At 46.8% G+C, this 21,005-nt stretch overlaps 1 protein-coding gene across 4 annotated transcripts in view; it reads right to left on the bottom strand.

Moving 5' to 3' along the window:
• The window catches only part of LOC147882388 (glutamine-dependent NAD(+) synthetase-like), a 57,320-nt gene that overhangs the window by 19,997 nt on the left and 16,318 nt on the right, over positions 1 to 21,005 (bottom strand). For all 4 annotated transcript variants that reach the window (XM_087400624.1, XM_087400627.1, XM_087400626.1 and 1 more), the window contains one exon: positions 5,038 to 5,206. In XM_087400624.1, the coding sequence (XP_087256750.1) occupies positions 5,038 to 5,206 (169 nt within the window). The remainder of the gene's footprint in view (positions 1 to 5,037; positions 5,207 to 21,005) is intronic.

Genomic DNA, 21,005 nt, shown 5'->3' with positions numbered 1-21,005 from the left:
CGATTAAGTGCAAAAATAGAGCCCAGAGCTAGGACTACAACGTGTGGTTGTTGCACCGACTCGTAAAGGGGTGATCTCTTACAGCTGCTCTGCAGCCTCCACAATCATGAATCGCCTTCTTCCTTCCTCATTTTAACCCTATGATCCAATTCGAACAGATCCCAAACTATGGGCAAAAGATATGCCCCTTTTGTTCTACGCCCCTTTGCGGAATGTCGAAATTTTCTTTCTGGCAAATAATAATTGCCTTGGAGATGTGGATGCAGATTGGCCAAAGATTTTATGGTGTTTTGGAGCTTCTTGAGGATCCAAAAACCACTCCCCCACCATGGGGAAATTTTATTGGTCAATGGTAAAGGAGCCCTTTGCTTTAATCTACCCGGTGTCAAGAGAGAAATTTCTGTCTTCATCTTTCTTATATTTGTTGTGCCAACTTCTTCCATAGTTGTCCTTCTTCTTCGAGCTCCCTACTCATCACCAACACATCCTCTACTCTACCTCCTCCACAAGCCCTTTTCTATTGCGTAGCCCTTGCGCTGTCGTTCAGCTTGCTTTGGCTTTTTTCTACAATGCACAGGTTTAAACACTGGCTACTCACTGATCACCTGATCATTGGGCTTTAGTAAGCCTCTTTGCTGGGCCTTCACCTTCCTTCCGCTTTGTCACACAAAGAAATGCAAGCCCAACAAATGGCATAGGGAAGGAAAGTAGGTCTACTATCCACAGCAGTTGCCTCCCCTTCACAGTGCAGGTCGCAATTAGTATAAGCCTCCAACTACTCTAGCAACAATCTTAGACAATGCCATTGCTAATGAAGGAATAAGTATTTTGTTACTTTCATAGACGACTACACTTGCAAGGTGTTTTTTATTTAGTGAGGAAGAGGACTGAATGCTTGGAAACATTCCGAGAATTCAAGACACTTGCAGAAATTTAGGGGAGAGAATATACCTCCAAAGCTGTCACCGAGTTCTGCAAACAATAGTGTATTTGCAGGAATTCTCTTGGCCTGAAACACAATACTCAAATGATGTACCAGAGTGGAAGAACTACATCATTGTGGAATGTGCAAGGGGTATGATGCTGACCAAGGATATCTGTGAGAATGTGGTGTTTGATGAAAAGGTAAAGCAAGCTACATGCCACCATGATTTTGAAGAACGAGATGATACACATCATGAAAACAATGTCAGAGATACAGAGTTATAGAATCCACAAAATATAGAATATTTGACAATTTGCAAGCAAGCAAAGTCAACAAAAAGAGGAAACCCAAGGAAGTATGATAACACAACCAAATAGTGCAACTCCTTGTTTGACATCTAAATTGATGCGAAAATGGGCTAGGAAGTTAGAAATGAGCTAAAGGACATTGCCAAGGACAAGAAACATAGAAGACTGCAAGCAGTCTACAGGTGTTGTGCAAGGAAGCTGTCACCTTCCAAGGAATGGGTACATGCCATGAAAGAAGAATATAATGGCATTTTGAGGATGATGCATTGGAATTGGTGACAGCACTGAGGATAAAATGTCATTGGTGGCTGCAAATGCATTACAAAGTCAAGCATAAGACTGACAGCAGTGTAGAAGGCAAGATCAGTTGCAAAGGGTATGCACATCAAAAAGGCATAGACTTCAAGGAGGCCTTTGTATTAGTCACAACGATGAGAACCATCCAGCTTATATTATCTCTTTCTTGTTGTATGGGCTCACAATCGCATTAATGGATGTCAAATTTTCTATCCTCAATGCAGAATTAGGGAAAGAGGTATACGTGCAGCAGCCACAAGGATTATTGAGAAGGGATCCAAAAGTTTAGTATGCCAATCGAAGAAAGCAATAAATGGTCTCGAGCAAGCCTTGAAGGCTTGGTACAGTAAGATTTCAGACAACAAGGGTTCATAAAGTCAATCTTGGCATGATTTTGGTTTCCTACATTACTTCTTGGATGCTAGGTTGAGCAAACCGAGCATGACACACTCTTGAGTCAAACAAGGTACATTGATTCCATGTTGGAGTAGTTCAAGATATTGGATGCCATACCAATGAGCATTCACATTGAGGCTGGGCATAATATGCAAGTGCTTCATTAATCCCACACTATTTTGGCAAGCAATCTAATAGATGACATCAACATATGTTACGCAATTGGTAATGACCCAGTTTATGACAAAGCCATGTGTTTATCACTGGAATGGGCTGAAGTGGATTTTCAGATATCTCTGCTGGACAGTAGCTATCACACCTCAAGGATAACTGTCATACAAAATCACAATTGGTTGGGTTCCACGATCCCTATTAGAAGGTGGGCCCAAGAGGAAGCCTATTTTAGGATGCTCAAGAAGCAAGCCACCATGGCATCATCTACACCAAAGGCAGAGTATATCTCTCTTGAGAACGCCATTGCATTGGCCAAGGACCCCAAGGATCACAAGAGGTCAAAATTGAAAAGTTTAAATCTTTTTTTTCTTTCTTGGATGTAGAGACCATCCAGCAATGACAAGAGAGTATTAAGGTATGGTCATTATGTTCATGGGTACATATATATATATGTAAGGTCATGGGTTGGGGGATTGAGAACCTTAATGGGAACTACGTCATAGTGTGAATAGTCCTTATGGACTTGTGCATATATTGTATTGTGTTCCTCATTTTGAAGTAAGAAGGTTGTACCAAATCGAACCAGCCTAACTAGACTATTCCTAAATCTCACTCCGGGCGGGCACATCCATAGCATGATGGCTGTGTCTCCTCTTTTCCATGTCTGTGCGAGTTGCTGTCCTCATTTCAACATATTTGGTGGCTGTTACCTTGGAAGGGAGAATTGCATCCAAGATAAAGGATATAAGAAGTGGCTCTGAAGAGGAAAGGGTTTCTCCATCAACATGACAAGAATCTTAAGTGTGTTCCCCACCTCACACTACCAGGTCTTAGTGCCTCATATTTATAGATACCAGATCACAGTTCTGAGCTTGTTGTGAGACGACCTAATGTCTCATATGCCTTGATCAGACCAGCCTAAACTAGAGTATTCCTAAATCTCACTCCGGGCAGGCACACCCATAGCATGATGGCTGTGTCTCCTCTATTCCATGTCTGTGCGAGTTGCTGTCCTCATTTCAACATTCTTGGTGGCTGTTACCTTGGAAGGGAGAATCGCATCCAAGATAAAGGATATAGAAAGTGGCTCTGGAGAGGAAAGGGTTTCTCCATCAACATGACAAGAATCTTAAGTGTGTTCCCCACCTCACACTACCAGTACTAGTAGCTCAGCGAAAACAAGATTATAGGTGAGCTGCACTAAGACCTCCTAGTGTCCCATATTTATAGATACCAGATCACAGTTTTGAGCTTGTTGTGAGACGACCTAATGTCTCATATGTTTTCAGATACCAGGTCATAGTTCTCCCTAAAATGCACTCACAGTATAATAGCAGTGACATAAGAGCACGCATTCAGAAGTGATATAGAAGTTAAAGGCATATTTTTTATTGCCCTTGCTAGAAGGATTGCTTTCTTCGTAATAAAATATGTATTTTTAATTCATGGAAACACTACATAACAGCAGTAAAGTTAGCTGTCACTTAAAATAATGCTTGGGTTGTATGAGATTTGACCAATGACATCATATCTTGACAAGCTCCATGACCACACATATATACCATGTAGTCTCATAATATCGATTGATGAAACTATCATGTTCACCCATAACATAATTGAACACAAATAATGTCACCTTCCTGGACACCCATCACATAATCGAACACAAATAATGTCGCCTTCATTTTAGGAAAGCCCTCTCACATAACTTGACGCTGAATACTTGACTACCAGGCAAGGGGAGAGCTAAGCTCATTGAATGCTACCCTTTCAATTTCATTTAGCCGCGACTGTTGCAAGGAGGCGCACCTCATCACTTTTACACACACACTACTAAAACTTTAAGAAAATTTTTCAGAAAAGAATAAAGGCAAGGGGAGTGGTTGAGCTATTGCCCTGCTTGAGGATTAGCACATACAGTGGCCATAAGTGGGATCAAATTTAAATAGAGATTCCATGTCCATTAGCATGGGAAAAGGATATTTTCATGGCAAGTCCTGGGTTTCCAAACTTAGCAATGTAAAAATGAAGAAAACATATGCAATCTTACTTCACAAGAGTCCACACTAAAAGAGTGACTAAATGTGTAAAGCTATATTTCTTTTGATACAGATATTTGCTTTCATATTCACCCACATGCTAAGTTTCTATGACATATACCTAGACGAATCCAGGAACATTCCCAAACTCATCCTCTAAAAACACAACATAGTGCAGTTTCAATCTCACGATAGTCACTCATAAGATTGAAAACCATAAACTCCATCACGCATAGCAAGGACTAGCTACTATGACATCCCCACTGACATCATCAGCGCCCAACAGTGTTTGGAGTTGAACAGAAGACTGTGACAAAGGCTAGCACTAGAGAGCAGAGTTAATTGGTGTCCTCTAATGAAATTGTTGAAGAAAGAGACATCTTAGATGATTACTAACAGAGAGCTAGGAGGCTGGGTCGACCTTGGTAATGTTTCATGTCCCGTAAATCATTCAAAAAATCAACAAGACACTAATAAAATAATGTGGAACTCACACTTGTAACCAAAATTTTGTGATCCCTCTCCTAAAAGCTTGCCTTTACTCCAGATGATTATTAAGAGAGTTAGGATCTTGGTAATGTTCTTCATGTCCCATAAATCACTCAGAAATTCAACAAGACACTAATAAAATAATGTGGAACTCAGACTTGTAACTGAAAATTTGTGATCCCTCTCCTAAAAGCTTTCATGCCCACCGAAGTGTACGTCTTTGCCAAAATAAGTAGCTAATTAACCGGGGCCCTGTTGGCTATATTGACAGGAACAGGAACGCCATATAGATTAAGATCAGCTAAGTCATCTATTATCATTGAGATAATTATCAAAATCCATGCAGACAATATCATTGAACAAAAATTCGAACAACCAACAAAAAATGTAAGCCAATCTCAGTTCTTACCATTAACCACTAATTGGCACATGCTACCAACAATTGCTGCAACAGAAGAGCTGTCCGCTCCACCTGAAAGTGGCAGTAGGAAACCTGTCGCTGCACTACGCCGCAAGTAATCCCATAGCCAGCAAGCTGGACCCAAGGCTATCTCCTCTTCTGGAGCATGGTACTTGACCTGCCTAATGAAAAGTAAATTAGACTCACAAACCAAAGCCTGCCAAAGTACTATAAATCTCTACTATCAAAGTACTATCAAGACCCGGCTCTACTATGAGCATTTTCTGAGAGTATCGGAGGATGGGCTCATCATCAAACCTCAATATCTCGAGGACAGAGGAGTCTGACACACACTGAGGATTGCCATCGGATAGATGCGGGTCTCGTCCCATCAGCTGAGGATCGAGGCAGGGAGAGCTGCACGCATACCCAGAGAGCAGCAGACTTGTAGGTTGTGCACGATGGGGGCGGTCGAGACAGAGGAGCACTTTCTATGTGTCTGTCCAGCCTACTCTGAGATCCGAGGGTGCTACCACTGCCTTTTTCAGGGGGGCACGGCTTTGGCCCACTCTCACGACTGATCCACTTCCAAGACCAGGTTTGTATTGGGCTCTACTTGATGGAGATGCGACAACACAGGGAGACACTACTACGACATATTAGAGAGCAGCAGGATGGGACCATCGCACCACAGGGTACTGAGGTAGACCTTGCGCAGAGACACGTCAAGGATTTCCATGCATTTGACTTAGCTCCAGGGCACTCTGGGGTAGAGAAGGAGGAGCTAGGCGACATGAGAGATATATGGATCGGTGGAGAGAGCCGACACAACACTGCTAGGCGAGGGACACAGAGACCGTACACAGCGCGACAGGCGACCAGAGCACACACGATCGAGGTTCGACCTATTTCAACTCTCCTTAGGGGAGATCAATCGAGACGAGGCGTCACCCTTGACATAGCCCATCGGATCCAGAGTATCGAGGAGACCACGGGAGACAGCTCGACAGATGCAGATACGTGAGCTCTTTGCATCTCATCAGAGAGCCACCATGGAGTCTGGATACGTGGAGCCAGTTGATGCACTTGGGACTCTAGCTCTGAGCACTTGATTTTTTCATGCCACCCTCATGCTATTTTGCTACTTTTGTGCTATTTTGTACTAGTATAGCATTTTAGTACTCAGCAAGGGCCTTAGTGAGCACTCTACCCCGGCCCACAGTGGTCTGTATGAGTTACTTGATTCCGTACTTTGTCCCATAGGCCCGTGAGGCCTCCTACGGACGTTAATATCTCTCTCTCTCTCTCTCTCTCTCTCTCTCTCTCTCTCTCACACACACACACACACACACAAAACAACAAATGGAGAAGATACTAAAGAGTAAGAAGTGCAGAGGACCCTCAGAAGCCTCAATCACATGACATAATCAGTAATATTGATGTCTCTGGATTGTCAGGGTGGAGGGACATGAGGATGAGAAGTCCTCACCAATGTCTTCCAAAAGACAGTGCACATATCAGCAACTAGATGGCAGGAGGCATTTAGAGTGGGGAGAAAGGGGGACAAACCACCACCGCAAATACTTCTCAAGTTTGAGGACAACCAGTCCCATCTCAAACAAAAGGCACCACCTCAAGGGACTTTCAATATGGGTCAACGAAGACCTGGCACGGAGTCAATACTCCTAAAAATTCAAAGACTTGAAATAATCAGAAATGCAAAGAAAGAAGGCAAGACATGCATACATGAAGGATGGGGAAGCAGTCATAACAGAAAAAGGCAAAGGGAACTGGAAGAATGCATAGGGACTCGAGACCCACGGGATCAAAGCATGGAACATGGGAGGATGGAACTTGGACAAGGCCATCGCATTGGAAGAGGAAATGTTAGAGATGAATATAGTTAAAAGTCTTGGAAACATAGTAGCATGAAGGGAATGAATCTCCAGAGATTTTGAAAACATCAATATGGAACACAAAACCGCACATAGGAGGACGGGGTTGGTGAGACTCAATCAACATGGCATGGAAAAAACAGCCAAGTTCGTAAAAGAAGATCCAAATAAGCAATACATGTGGTTATAAATAGTGGCAAAGGAGGGAAATATTATAATACGCTATTTTGCACCCCCGCAATCACCCATATACAAAAACATATCTCGGCAAGACCCTCTCATGCATTTGGGGGAAGATATAGCCAGGTTTTCTAGAGAGCATGCAATTATCCTAACAAGGGATTTCAATGCAAGGACGGGATCAATGCAAGGCGTCATTACAATGGAGGGGAGGAACCCCAAATGCATGGAAGAAATAGAAGAGGACAATTAAGAAAGAAGGGGCTGGAAAAAAACATCAGGAAATCACCCAAATGGGGAGGCAACTCCTCACCCTATGTGGATGCTTTGGATTGCCAATTTGCAATGGTACTTCATATTTCAAATACACAGAAGGTTACACATACAAAACCCCTCAAGGGTCAATTGTGATTGACTATGTGATAATAAGCCCATCTGCAAGGCACATACTTGAATACATCAAGATTGAGGGGAAGACTCTTGAATCCGACCATAAAGCAATGTCTCTAGGCATTATAGGGACAAAGAATATTGTAAAAAACAAAAAATTGTGGTGCACCCCTGCATCACAGAAAGGCCCATGTGTAGTTTTATGAAGGCCAATGGAGCTCCCAATTTGCCTCTACCCCGGCTAGCAATGCCTCATACAATGCTATTGCAGCAACACCTAGCCCATATGGATTGACTTTCAAGTGGAGGATTGGCATGAGCATATTTACTACTGAACAACAAGAAATAAGAGAGCTCAGACTCATGGTTGCAGCCCTTGGGAAGAAATTAAAGGAGATGGAGAGAAATGGCAAGAAAGAAATCATACAGGAGATATTGCAGATACATAGTGAAGCAGCACCTGCACTACGATTGGTAACCAAAGCCTAGGACATGGTTACCAATCAGGTCAATTCAATAAAAGAGGAAATTTCAGCAACAATGGACAATAAAGTCAACAAAAGCGAACTATATGGAGAAGTACAAGAGCAAGGAAAGAGGGCTGCTAATGCCCGGTGTCTACGTATTGGAGAACTACTTGAAGGTTGGCATGAAGGGACCCTGGTAGCACAGATTGATAATATTATAGCAGCAACCCCTCAGATTGAGTAAGGCTTAAAGGACATAGCATGTGCTGCCCAAGTTGGGACACAAGCCAAAGTGGATCTCAATGATAGGACGGCAAGAAGTAAGATTCTCATGCAAACCAATAAGCTGAGAGGTACAAAGATATGGATCTCGAAGGAGCTCACCCCAACTCAGCTCAAGTTGAAAGCCATAGAATTGAACAAAGTGAAGGACACTCGCAAGAGAAAAGGGGCTATCTATAGAAATGGAAAAGCACTTATCAAAGACTTCAAATCCAAACCCAGGGACTCTCAGTCTTAAACTGATGTAATGCAGGCCGATTATCTTTCGTAGTATATCATGGCTAATCTATAATAACTTTGGGAGTGGTATATGCTCAGTCTATAACTGGTGTTGGTGATTATCCTTTTTGTGTGTCCTGTGTCTCATAGGCCCATGAGGCCTCCTCCAGTGTTAATACATCGTTCTTTTTTTCTTTCTCCCCCCCCCCTCCCCGAAAGTTTACGCTTGCTTTGTAGACTTTTGGAGGCCTTCGACACAATCCCAAGATCTTGCATGATTAGGCGACTTCATGAGATGCAGATCCCCAGGGTCTTGATTTGGAGGGTGATGAGTTTGTACGAGTCAGCTCAAAGGGAGAGTACGCGTCCCTAGAAATTGACTCGGGATGCCCTCTCTCACCGACACTATTTGGGCTCTATATTGATGAAATCACAACTTTCATTGACCGCTTAGGAGGTGAGGGATCGTTGTTGCTGGCCAATTTGATGATACAGAGACTATTGTATGCAGATGAGAGTCCTTTTATCCTCTTCAATAGCACGCCTACAGAGACACTTAGAGGCCCTAGAGGTGTAGAGAGAGAGACTTGACAACTACATGAGCAGTACTTCACCAACAGCTTCACTTATAGAGGAGAGCTAGTGGAGATTGTACAAGCATACACTTATCTAGGGGCAATCTTCGCAGGGCCAATCTTCACGATGACCCACGCAGCCAGTGCACGACTTACATGAAGACAGGAAGCTCTAGCCTGACTACAAAGGCAGTGCTTTCGTGCAAATTTCCAGGACCCCACCAACGAAGGGCTGGCTGATTGACTCACTGGTGAGACTGTCAGCCATGTACGCGGCAACCTTCTGGGGGTGTAACTTATCAGGACTGAGTGGCAGCACTTCGAGAGACTACAAAAGATTATGGCTCTAGAAGTAAGCCCTCAGTTCCCCACCAAATCGTGCAAGCAGAGTTCGCCAAGATAACACTCCAGATCGATGGCATCTTCTAGACAGTCACTTATCTTCATAGGGTACGGGCCTTACCTAGAGGGAGACTACTGAGGTTGGCACTGGAGTCATCTATACAACTAGCTGAAAGTGGGGTCCGCATGGCCTGGTACGCACACATATCCAGATGGTTTGGCAGCCAGGGTATTCAGATGGATCGTCTTCCCCCCATTCAGTACAGCTTGGATGCCCATGATCCATGGTTGCCTAACATTCAATGTATGGGACGTTTCATACAGTGCCATATGATCACTAGCTGTTGTTGCAAATTCGAAAAGTATCTATTTTCTGCGCTTTTGCAGCGGGATGCCTCATGAGCTTGCAATGGACGGGTTCACACCCGGCTTGCACACACACATCACGCATAAGGCCATCCATTTTACTTTTTCAATTCAAAAGGCCATTTTTACGCGGGATTTCATTCTGACACCTTTGATGGGGTGCAACATGATCCTCGGGATTCAGTGGTTCCATAAGCATGTACCGACGCCTGATTGGCACCAGGACACCTTCACTATTGTGGAAGGTTTACCTGAGCCCGCCGTGATACGAGGTGATCGAAGCATACAAGGGATTCCATTAATATCTCATATTCAAGCAGGCCATGCTGTCCGCAAGGGTGCCATGTGTGTGCTTGATTATGTTCAGTACAGTTCAAGCTGCTCCTCCTAAGGGGCAAGTCATGGTGGATCTACTCCATGAGTTCAAAGACATCATGCTTCGGGATGATCTACCACCCTAGCTCTCCCAACAAACCGGAAGACCATCGCATCGATGTACTTCCACACTCCACACCTCCAAGTAAGTTTCCTTACTGACTTTCCAAAGTCTATGGAGGGGGAGTTAGAGCAGCAGTTGTCTCAGTTATTGCGCGTAGGGTTTATTAGACCGTCATCTTTGCCATTCCCTGCACCCATTCTATTTGTGGGCCGTGGCAAAAAAGGATAAGTCCACACGATTATGTGTGGACTACAGAGCACTCAACAAGCTTACAGTCAGTAACAAGTTCCCTATGCCCCGGATTGAGTATATCTTGTAAAGACTCAATGGTGCAAAATTTTTATCAAAAATCGATCTCAAGAGTAGCTACCACCACATCCGGATTTTTGAAGTTGACATCCCCAAGACGGCTTTCCAGACAAAGCGAGCTCATTACGAGTTCGTCGTCATGCCATTTGGTCTCAAGAATGCACCACTGACGTTCAACAAGATGTCTAGGATATTTACAGATTATATTGAGAAGTGCTTGTTTATCTTTCTCGATGATATCCTTATCTTTTCCGCTACGGTAGAGCAGCATATTAAGGGTGTGCGATGTGCCCTATAGTTATTGCACGAGAGCCAGCTATACCTCAATGCAAAGAAAATCGAGTTTGGGTTGCTGGAAATCCAGTATCTGGGATACATCATTAGTGCTCAAGGGATCCACTTAGATCCAGAGAAGATTCAAGCTATCACCAGTTGGGCTATCCCCACGACGGCTCAAGAGATCCGGTCCTGTGGATTGTATCAAGCTTGCAGCTCACACATGGATGGATTCTCAACACATACAGCATCTCTGACAAATTTATTAAAGGGGGTAAAGACATGCAAAGAAAAAGTACAAGTTACAGGCAAAGCTTTGCAGGCCTTCCATGACTTACAATGGTTGGCCACGACAGCACTAGTTATGAAGATTGCCTCTTGGGATGATTCATTTCTTGTAATCACAGACGCTAGCAATGTCGCCATCGAGGGAGTTTTACAGCAAAAGATAGGCCCATGGCATATTACAGTAGAAAGCTCAACGATGCCGAAAAAAATATTCAGTTTACGATAGAGAGCTACTCGATGTCCTCCAGGCATTAAAGCATTGGAAGCCCTGAGTCAACAAAGTTTGGCACTCAGTTCTAGTTAGCCAACGATGCTTGCTCCAGGCCATTGCTCATTAGAGGACGGTTGGCTTTTCTATAAGAAAAGATTATGTGTACTCAAAAACAAATGGCAGATGCTTCTCCATGGTACTAACGACGCACTCACCAGTGGTCACAGAGGTATCAACGATATTTTGGAGAAGCTAGAGTGCTATTTCTATTGGCCAAAGATGCGGAAGGACGTATACGGCTATGTTCAGAATTGTCAGATATGCCAAACGTCAAGGCTTCCCACAATAAAGCAGCATGCTTACTTATGCCCTTGCCAATACCCGACGGTCCTTTCCAAGACATAGGTATGGACTTCGTGGGACCACTTTCAGCATCCGCAAGTATGCGTAACACCACTCAATGTCTTACTTTGTTTGTCGCTTTAGTAAATATTGTATGCTTATTCCCTGCAAACAAACAGCCAGCGTTGAAGACATAGCTCATTTGTTTGTCAAGCATTGGTATCCCATTAGAGGGTTGCCAAGGACCATCACATCCAACAGGGACTCCAAATTCACGTCTAATTTTTTGCGAGCCTTGTTTGATAATTTTAGTACTAAGCCGCAGATGTCCTGCGCTTTCCATCCGCAATCGGATGACGAGACGAAAAAGTATAATGGTATGGCATTCGATATTTTAAAATCATATTGTCATGATGCTCAGGGAAAGTGGAAGCAGTTTCTTCTATTTGTGCAAGCCATTTTGAATGATACCTATTCTTCAAGCATTGGTCTCACCTTATGAAGCGGCGTTTGGACAGCGGTTTACATCACTCCTCACCCGGATGGTGTTTCCATCTCTTGAAGCCAACAAAACCACCAAATCAATGGCACAGATTATAGAGTCTATCAAAAGCCGCATCACCAAAGCTCAAGCATCGTACACACGCCAGGCTAACAAATCCAAACAAGATGTCCAATATAAAGAGGGTCAATGGGTGTATTTACGCATTATCAATGCAAAGATTGAAGCAGGTGGGCACGCGATAACCTAAGCTGTCCTTCATGAGCTTCGGACCATTCCCTATCATTCAGAAAATCAATGATGTCTCACACCTTCCAAACAATTGGACTATGCACAACGTGTTCCATGTAGCTTGGTTGAAGCCGTATTTTAAACCTCCTCTTACAGAGATTTCCGACGAGCAGCAACCTGAAGTTCTTGATGAAGCCGAAGTTTTGCAGCCAGGGCAGAGATCCGGGAGTTTTACACCAAGTTTCATGATCGAGGTACCCATGAAGCAGTCCAGGATGCAGGATCCGGGAGTTTTACACCAAGTTTCGTGATCGAGGTACCCATGAAGCAGTCCAGGAGTTCCCACAGATTTTGGCGGATTACTTGGAAGCAATGAACCTACCTCCAAGTTAATAAGGAGGGAATGTCACATGCACCCCTGCACTTGAGTGCAATGTGACACACTGGCTACATCAACAAATGCATAATAGTTCCCTTATAGAAGATTTTGTTGTATGTTGTGACCCCTTTGTAAGCCCTTGTCCAAGGACAGTCGGGCACAAGCTACGTAAGTCAGTCTCTAAGCCTTAGGTCAAGTCAGACAGTCAGTCTTGTTCACTAGTACCAACTGGAGAACAGTAGGTAGTTAGTGTTTCTATCTTAGGTTAGGTTAGGTCTAGGTCATAGCATAGGATAGGAGCCCCAGAGGGGCCCCCAAAGGCTGAGCTATGGACCAGAGGGGAGCCAGCAAGGCAGCCTGCAAAGGCTGCCCACAATGAGCCAGGGAGGGGTTTCTATAGGCTTGAACTGAGCCAACCAGGCTGCAAAACAGCCGACTCAATCGGCTATTTGCAGTAGGCTGGTTGGCCCAGCCAGCCCTATAAATAGGGCCCTGGCCAGCCCTCTTTCCTCATTCATCCCTCCTTGCCTTCAGCCACTCCTGCAGCTCAGTGCCAGCCCCTGTGCAGCCCTGAACACTCCAAGATCTGGCCCTGATCTAGCCTCAGCCCTTGGCCATCAGTTTCAGCCATTTCCGGGAGGTGTCTACGCAGTACAACAGTTGGGGATTTGAACCAGCGAACGGAGTAAGGTTTGGGGTCTGTTTCAGCAGCTATTTCAGTTATCTTTTATAGTCTGCACAGCTCACTTCTCAGCTCTCTTTTAGGATCTATAACTCCTAGCTTTTCACTCTCTCTCTCGCAGTAACCCTGCATTCCAGTGGACAGCACAAGCCTCTTCCTTGCCTTGCAGAAGTGTCCTACCTTGCCAGTGTGGACAGCATCAAGGTCTCAGTATTGGTCTGTGTTGACTCTCATGTCTTTGGGTTTGCTATACGTGTGCACAATGTACTCTTCAAAAGCGATTTTCCGTGCTCTCTCGAAGAGTGTTATTTGTATTTCTCAGCTCTCCAAGTATAAAGCAAATCCTCCCCTGATTGGGGGAGGGGGCCCTCAAAGGGCACAGGGACCCAATCGGTTGTTGACTCCATTCTCTCTCTACCCTTATCTCCTTTCTCTCTCTATGGTGCATAACGCTAATTCCTCGCTAAAGGTTTAAAGAAGGTCTTGCTGTGATTACACGATCAGATAACCGTTGCATCTCTCTGTCTCTCTCTCTCTCTCTCTCTCTCTCTCTCTCTCTCTCCCCCCCCTGCTCAGCCTCCCCGCCTCAACCTCCCTCACCCGCTCAGCTCTCCACCTCAGACTCCCTCCTCACCGCTCAGCCTCACCACTCAACCTCTCCGCCTCTCTCTCTCTCTCTCTCTCTCTCTCTGTGCGTCGCCTAGCTCTTGCAACAGGTCTCGCAACAGCAGGGGAGTCATCGTCCAACCAACCTCAAGCTGAGCTGAGCCCCTGGCTCAGTCTGGGGTGTTAGCTTCAACAAAGGGGTCCCGGATTGCATAGGTCTTTCCCAGCATGGAGTTCCCAAAGATAAAGCTCTTTCCATCGACCCCAGCTAACAAGAAGCCATCTTGCACTACCATGGCGTCGACACATTCTCTTTATGCCTTGACTTTTCACAGATTTCAAAGCAAGCTTGATCCACATGAGCAGATCTACTTCCTACAACAAGAACTCAGAGATGCAAAGCTCCGCATTGCTTCCTTGGAGAAGACAGTTTCAGAAATGAAGAATGAAGGCAAATAGAAGGTAATCCAAGAAGTCCTACAGCAATGCAATACTCCATGGGACAGGAAATAACAGCAACAATACATAACAAGATCGACAAATGTGATGTCTATACAGAGGTAAGAGAGCAGCAAGCCATAGCAAGCAACAATAAAATTTTACGTATTGTGGGATTGCAAGATAGTTGCCTTAGCTATTTTGAAGTGGAAGAGGAAGAGGAATGCATTGATGAGGAAAAGATTATCCAACTCAAGAAGGCAGTGCCACAAATCGGTTGGGATCAAAATGACATAAGTCTTATCACTCGAAAGGGAAACCAAGCACAGATTTATTTCAAAGAAAGGATTTTAAGAACCAAGATCCTAGTGCCACAAATCGGTTGGGATCAAAATGACATAAGTCTTATCACTCGAAAGGGAAACCAAGCACATATTTATTTCAAAGAAAGGATTTTAAGAACCAAGATCCTTAGACAAACCAACAAGCTCAAGGGTACTAGGATTTGGATATCTAAAGAGCTCACTCCGACCCAACTCAAACAAAGGGCAAATGAACTTATCAAAGTGAAAGAAGCAAGGAAAGAAGGTAAATGGGCGGTTTATCGAGACGGGCAAGCACTCATTAGAGATTTCGAACCTAAACCCAAAGACTCTCAGCCTTAAACTGATGTTATTCAGACCACCCTTAATTTGAATGTAGTTACGCTATAATAATTTGGGGCTGAGCTGCTATCCTCCCCCATAGACTCTCAGTCTCTAACTGATGTTGATGATTTTGGTGTGTATTTTGTCCCATAGACCTGTGAGGTCTCTTGTGGACATTAATCTCTCTCTCTCTCTCTCTCTCTCTCGGCTGCCCCGACTGCAGCCCCTGCCCCCCTTCACTGTTTGTTGGCAGCCCCTCAGGCAACAGCTGCTCTGCCTTCTGCTGCCCTAGTGGCGGCGCTGCGCTCCCACCTCCGTCTGCCAACTCCTAGCACCCGCCACGAGCTGCCTCTGCCAACCCTGCACGACCTGTCTGCTCTGCTCGCCGCCTTGTAGCTCCTCCTTGGCACGCCCCCTCCGCCTTGCTCGCTGCCCTGCTTGTTGCCCTACTAGCTACACCCGCCTAGCAGCCCCCGCCTTCCACCTGGGTTGCCTCCACCACACCACGGCAACCCCTCCTCCACGAGCTGCGCCTCCAGCTCGCAGCCATTCTCCCGTCCTCCACGCAACTCTGCAGCCGCTCCCAGCCTGGCGACGATACCCTTGCCCCACCCTGCCATCAACCTGCTACCTTACTGCCCATCTGCACACAACCCCCCCACCACCATTTTCCTCTCCAGGCAACCCCCCCAACTCGTTGATTTGAACCGATCTATGGGCGAGCTTCTTCACAGGATTGCCCTCATGGGCTTCCTTTGATTTAGACACCACCCTTGCAAAACAAACAAAAGATTCAGCAATTAGAAACCTGAAATGGGAAAAGGGGAGAGAGAGAAACACAATGACAAAGAGAAGCTCGAGAAAGACGACAAGACTCACCAAATGTTGAAACTCTAGGATGTCAATAGGCTCTTCACCCGCAGCAGACTCGTGGTGGATAGCACAGCGATAAATAAGAGCTCCACATCGACGGTATCTGCATCTGCACCTGCATCTGCTTCAGCCTCAGCAACATCTACATCTACATCTTCACCCACATCTACATCCACAACAAGGGGTTCGACATTGGCCTCTTCTTCGGCTACAAATTCGTCATCGGATTCATCACTTATGTCACCCGCACCGGACATGACATACACAGGCCCACATTACTCCTCTTCCTTCCTCTCGCCTCTCCCTCTCAGTCAACCATCTCTCCTATATACAACGAGATCCATCTCACCCCAGCCTCAGTCATCTCCATATCTCTATCAACTTGCTCAGTCACTGCCTACTATCCAGCCGCACCCCCTACTTTCATACCACACCCTTTTCAGTTTCAGATTCCTCGGGGACCTTGGGAGTCTTTGCTCTTGGAGTTGCACAACGAGAGGTGGAGTTAACTCACTTCGCACAGGAGCACGCCCGCTTCACCCAAGAGCAGGCTCATGTTATACAGAAGCAGGCCCGCGTTATTCAGGAGCAGTTGGCCTCATTCATGGACTCAGACATGACATTTTGCAGCTCCAGAAGGAGGGCCCTATTAAAAATGGCAGCAGAAGATGCAAACAAACTGAAATTATAGAACCACACAGAGAACACTAGAGATAACAAAATGTGCCACAACTGATCTGCTGTAACTCAGCCCCTAAACCAGGGCAGCAACTGAAATACAAGGTATCTTGAATAAGATAAGAAACAGGAGCTGCAGGAGAGGCTGTACTGAAGCAGAGGAAAGGGAGCACAAGGAGGCTGCAGAAGAGGCTGAGCTGAAGCAGAAGAAGGGGGCACAAGAAGGCTGCAGCCTGAGAGCACGGAGGCAGGAGAAGCCTGAAGCGAAGAGGCAGGGGCCTGGGAGCGAAGAGGCTAGAGGAGCCTGAACCGAGGAGGCAGGAGCCTAGAAAAGAGGAGGCTGAAGGAGCCTGGGTGAAGAGGCAGGAACCTTGGAACAAAGGGAACTGTAGAGGCCTGGAGCGAGGAGGCAGGAGCCCCGAAGAGAGAAGATCTGCTGCGGGAGCGTGGGCAGCCAACTGAGCAGCTGAGAGGAGGCTCTGATGGGGATGGTCAGGAGCAGGCTGTGTACATGAGCCTTGAGGAGCTGCAGGGAGAAGTGGGGGATGTGAAAGGGAGGGAGTCCCTTTTATAGGGAAGGCCAGGGGGGGTCGGCCAGATGGCCTAGACCAACCAGCCTGGTCGGTCAGCCAACTGGGCCGACCAGCTGGTCGGCCAAAGCCTGGCTGGTCGGCCAGCCTACCCCCTCTGGCCCCCCTTGCTGCGTGGGAGCTGGTCGGCCAGCCACCCCTGGAGATGCCTAGTCTCAACACCCCCTCTCAGCTCCAGGGTGTGGCACAAGACCCAGAGAGCTGGTATGACGTTGGAGAAGGGGAGGGGAAACAGGTTTGGTAAATATGTCGGCGACGTTGTCGGAAGTGGTGCTGAATAGGAGCAAAATGGTACCGTCAAGAACCTTCTCTCGCGTGTAGTGGTACTGAATTTCAATGTGTTTTGTCCGAGCATGGAAAACCGGATTGCGAGCAAGGGCAATACAGCTTTGATTGTCACAAAAAAGTGTGGTAGGAGCGGGTTGCTGAAAACCACAATCGAGAAGAAGGCGCCGAAGCCACACAGCCTCACAGGTGGCACTACACATAGCCCGATACTCAGCCTCGGTGGAAGATAGGGCGACCGTGGGTTGGCGTTTACTGGACCAGGAGATAGCCGCAGAGCCAAAGGAGAAAACATAGCCCGTGGTAGAGCGGCGAGAATCGGGGTCGCCAGCCCAATCGGAGTCACTCCAACCTCGGAGAGTGAGCGGGGAAGGAGAGGAACCACCGGCAGTATATAGGAGCCCGAAAGTAGAGGTCCCCTGAAGATAGCGGAGGAGACGTCGAGCAGCCTGCCAATGAGAAAGCGAAGGGGTTTGCATGAAGGTACTGAGGGTGCCGACAGAGAAGCCGAGATCCAGTCGAGTGTTAAGTAGCCAGAGAAGAGAACCAACAAGCTGGCGGTAGAGGGAGGCATCAGGATAAGCAGTGGACCCAGAAGCAGAAAGTTTAGAGTTGGGATCCATGGGAGAAGTGATGGGCCGACAGTCAGCCATGTGGAAAGTTTCGAGGAGCTCGTGAACATAGCGTTGCTGAGAGACAAAATACCCCCTCTTAGTCTGCCAAATCTCAAGACCCAAGAAAAAATGGAGAAGGTCCATATCCGTCATCTCAAATTCAGTTTGAAGAGCAACTTTAATGGCAAGGATATGATTGGTATGACTCCCAGTAAGGATTAGATCATCCACATAAAGAATGATGAAGGTATGAAGCTGTCCTTCATGAAAAAGATAAAGATTGGGATCAGCCAGAGAGCGATGAAGTCCTTGGCGGCAGAAGAAGGTATCAATATGCTGATTCCAGGCCCTAGGAGCTTGCTTGAGACCGTAGAGGGCCTTGCGAAGGCGACAGACCATGGAAGGAGAACGAGAATTAATGAAGCCGGGTGGCTGATCCACATATACCTCTTCATGAAGATCACCATTCAAAAATGCAGATTTGACGTCCATTTGAAAGATGGGCCACTGATGGTGGGCTGCAAGAGCAAGGATCGTTCAGATGGTGCTCATCCGGGCGGTAGGTGCAAAGGTCTCCCCATAGTCGATGCCGGGTCGTTGGGCATAGCCTTTAGCCACCAGCCGAGCTTTATACTTGTCGACAGAACCATCAGAGGCGTATTTTGTTTTGAATATCCACCGGAGACCAATTACGGAACGGTGTGAGGGACGAGGAACAAGGTCCCAGGTGTGGTTCCGAAGAAGAGCATGAATTTCCGCTTCCATAGCCTGTTTCCAATGAGGCTGGGCCAGAGCCTGAGGAACGGTAGTGGGCTCGCGAGTGGCGAGGATGCGAGACATAAGGGCGTAATTGACATGGAGGGGATCAGAAGAGGACCGTGGGGGATGGCGATGAGAGCGACGAGGCCCATCATCAGGGTGTGGTTCGGAGTAGGGATCCTCAAGACCGGAGGAGCGGAGAGTATCAATGAGCCACCGCGGAACACGTACCGAGCGGGGTTCCAAAGGAGGAGCAGACGAGGGTGGAGCCGGAGAAGGAGGCGGAGGAGAGAGAATAGGAGGTGATGTAACGGGGGACAAGGCAGGTGGAGGGAGAGAGGGCTCCGGGGCATCGGACGGATCTCCAAGAACAGGAGGAGAGTCCGAGGATGGCGGAAGGACCTGCTCGTCGAAAAGGACATCCCTGCTCACGGAGATAATGCGGCGGCGAGGATCATAGAGGCGATATCCAGTGGAGACGGAGTTGTAGCCTACGAACAAGAGCTTGTGGGACTTAGGATCAAGCTTTCCACAATCAGATTTAGGAATATGAACATAAGCATCACAGCCAAATACCCGAAAATGGGAAACATCGGGCTTAGATCCATAGTAAGCCTGATAAGGGGTCATGCCTGGGACTGCTGATGTCGGAGAGCGGTTAAGGGTATGGATGGCGGTCATCATGGCCTCGGCCCAGAGAGACTGAGGGAGTTGACTGTGAGTTAGCATGGTCCGAGCCATTTCAACGCCGGTACGATGTTTACGTTCAACCACGCCATTATCAGAAGGGGTACCTGTGTTGGCAAATTCCCGTTTGACACCATGACTACTCAAGAACCGATCAAACTCGAGAGAGGTGAACTCACCACCCTTATCAGCACGAAGAATTTGAGGGAGTGGTTGGATTCTTTTTCCACCATGGCTAGCCAGGTCTGGAAACGACTGAAAGCCAGATCCTTGTGGGAAAGAAAATAGATCCAAGAATAGCGACTGAAGTCATCAACAAGGAGCATGTAGTACGAGGCTCCCCCCAGTGACATAATCTGCATAGGGCCACATAGGTCGAGGTGAACAAGACCAAGCGGAACGGTGGCACGGCGAGAGGCATGATGGGCGAACGGCTCGCGATGTTGTTTGCCCAATATACAAGAGGGACAGAGACCTTGGTGAGTGCCGACGTTAGGGAGGCCGAGGACAAGCTGATCACGGAAAGCACGATGGAGAGCATCAATGTGTAGATGACCAAACCGATAATGCCAAAGGTCGCCAAGAGAGGTTCTTGTAAGGGAGGGAAGGGCGACAAGCTTGTAGATACCATTAGTAGAATGGCCGGTCCAAACCGGCTGTCCGGTAGCACGATCGCGGATGGTAACAGAGGCCGCTTCAAACTCAACCTTCATATTGTTTTGACAAATCTGATGAACCGAAAGGAGATGAAAGCCGAGAGACGGAACATAAAGAACACGAGAAGAGTGTTTACCCCCTTTGCCATCAGGAATAATATCAAGAGAGCCCTCTGAATGAACAGGAATAGAGTGCTTATCGCCGATGCAGACACGACCAGAATGAGGGGTGAGATCCTGGAGCAGCGAGGAGGAGGGGGTCATATGCCGAGAGGCCCCACTATCAACAATCCATTCACGAGCATCGGAGCTATGGAGAGCCAATGACTCTACTGCAGGAAGGGGTACCGAATTCAAGAGCTCAAGGTGAACAAATGCAGGAGTGGGGGTAAGGGAGGCATCAGCCGCCGCGGCCAGGGGTGCGTCAGCTCGTTTGTGTTTGCGGTAGGGACAATTGCGCCAATAATGGCCAGGAGTGCCACAGTGATTGCAATTACCTTTGGGAGCAGGACGGTCACTGGAGGGATCTGAAGGAGATGAGTTATTGGCAGAGGACGGGGCATTCTTGGATCGAGATTTGGGACGGTGGGCCACAAGAGCCTCAGAAGAACCATCAGAGGTTTTAATGAGCTGTTCCTCCTGATCCATCATCATGGGGACAAGTTCCTCCCAAGTGATGGTGCTGAGGCGGCCAGAGGTAATAAGAGAAGAATAGAATGCTGCATATCGACTGTCAGTAATAACATGAGATAAGAGAGTAATAGCCATA

This window comes from Dipteris shenzhenensis, chromosome 29 (assembly GCF_047967505.1).
Source record: "Dipteris shenzhenensis isolate YYH24624 ecotype China chromosome 29, Dip_SZ_1.0, whole genome shotgun sequence".
NCBI classification, from domain to species: Eukaryota; Viridiplantae; Streptophyta; class Polypodiopsida; order Gleicheniales; family Dipteridaceae; genus Dipteris; species Dipteris shenzhenensis.
This window is presented reverse-complemented; position numbering and strand designations above follow the sequence as displayed.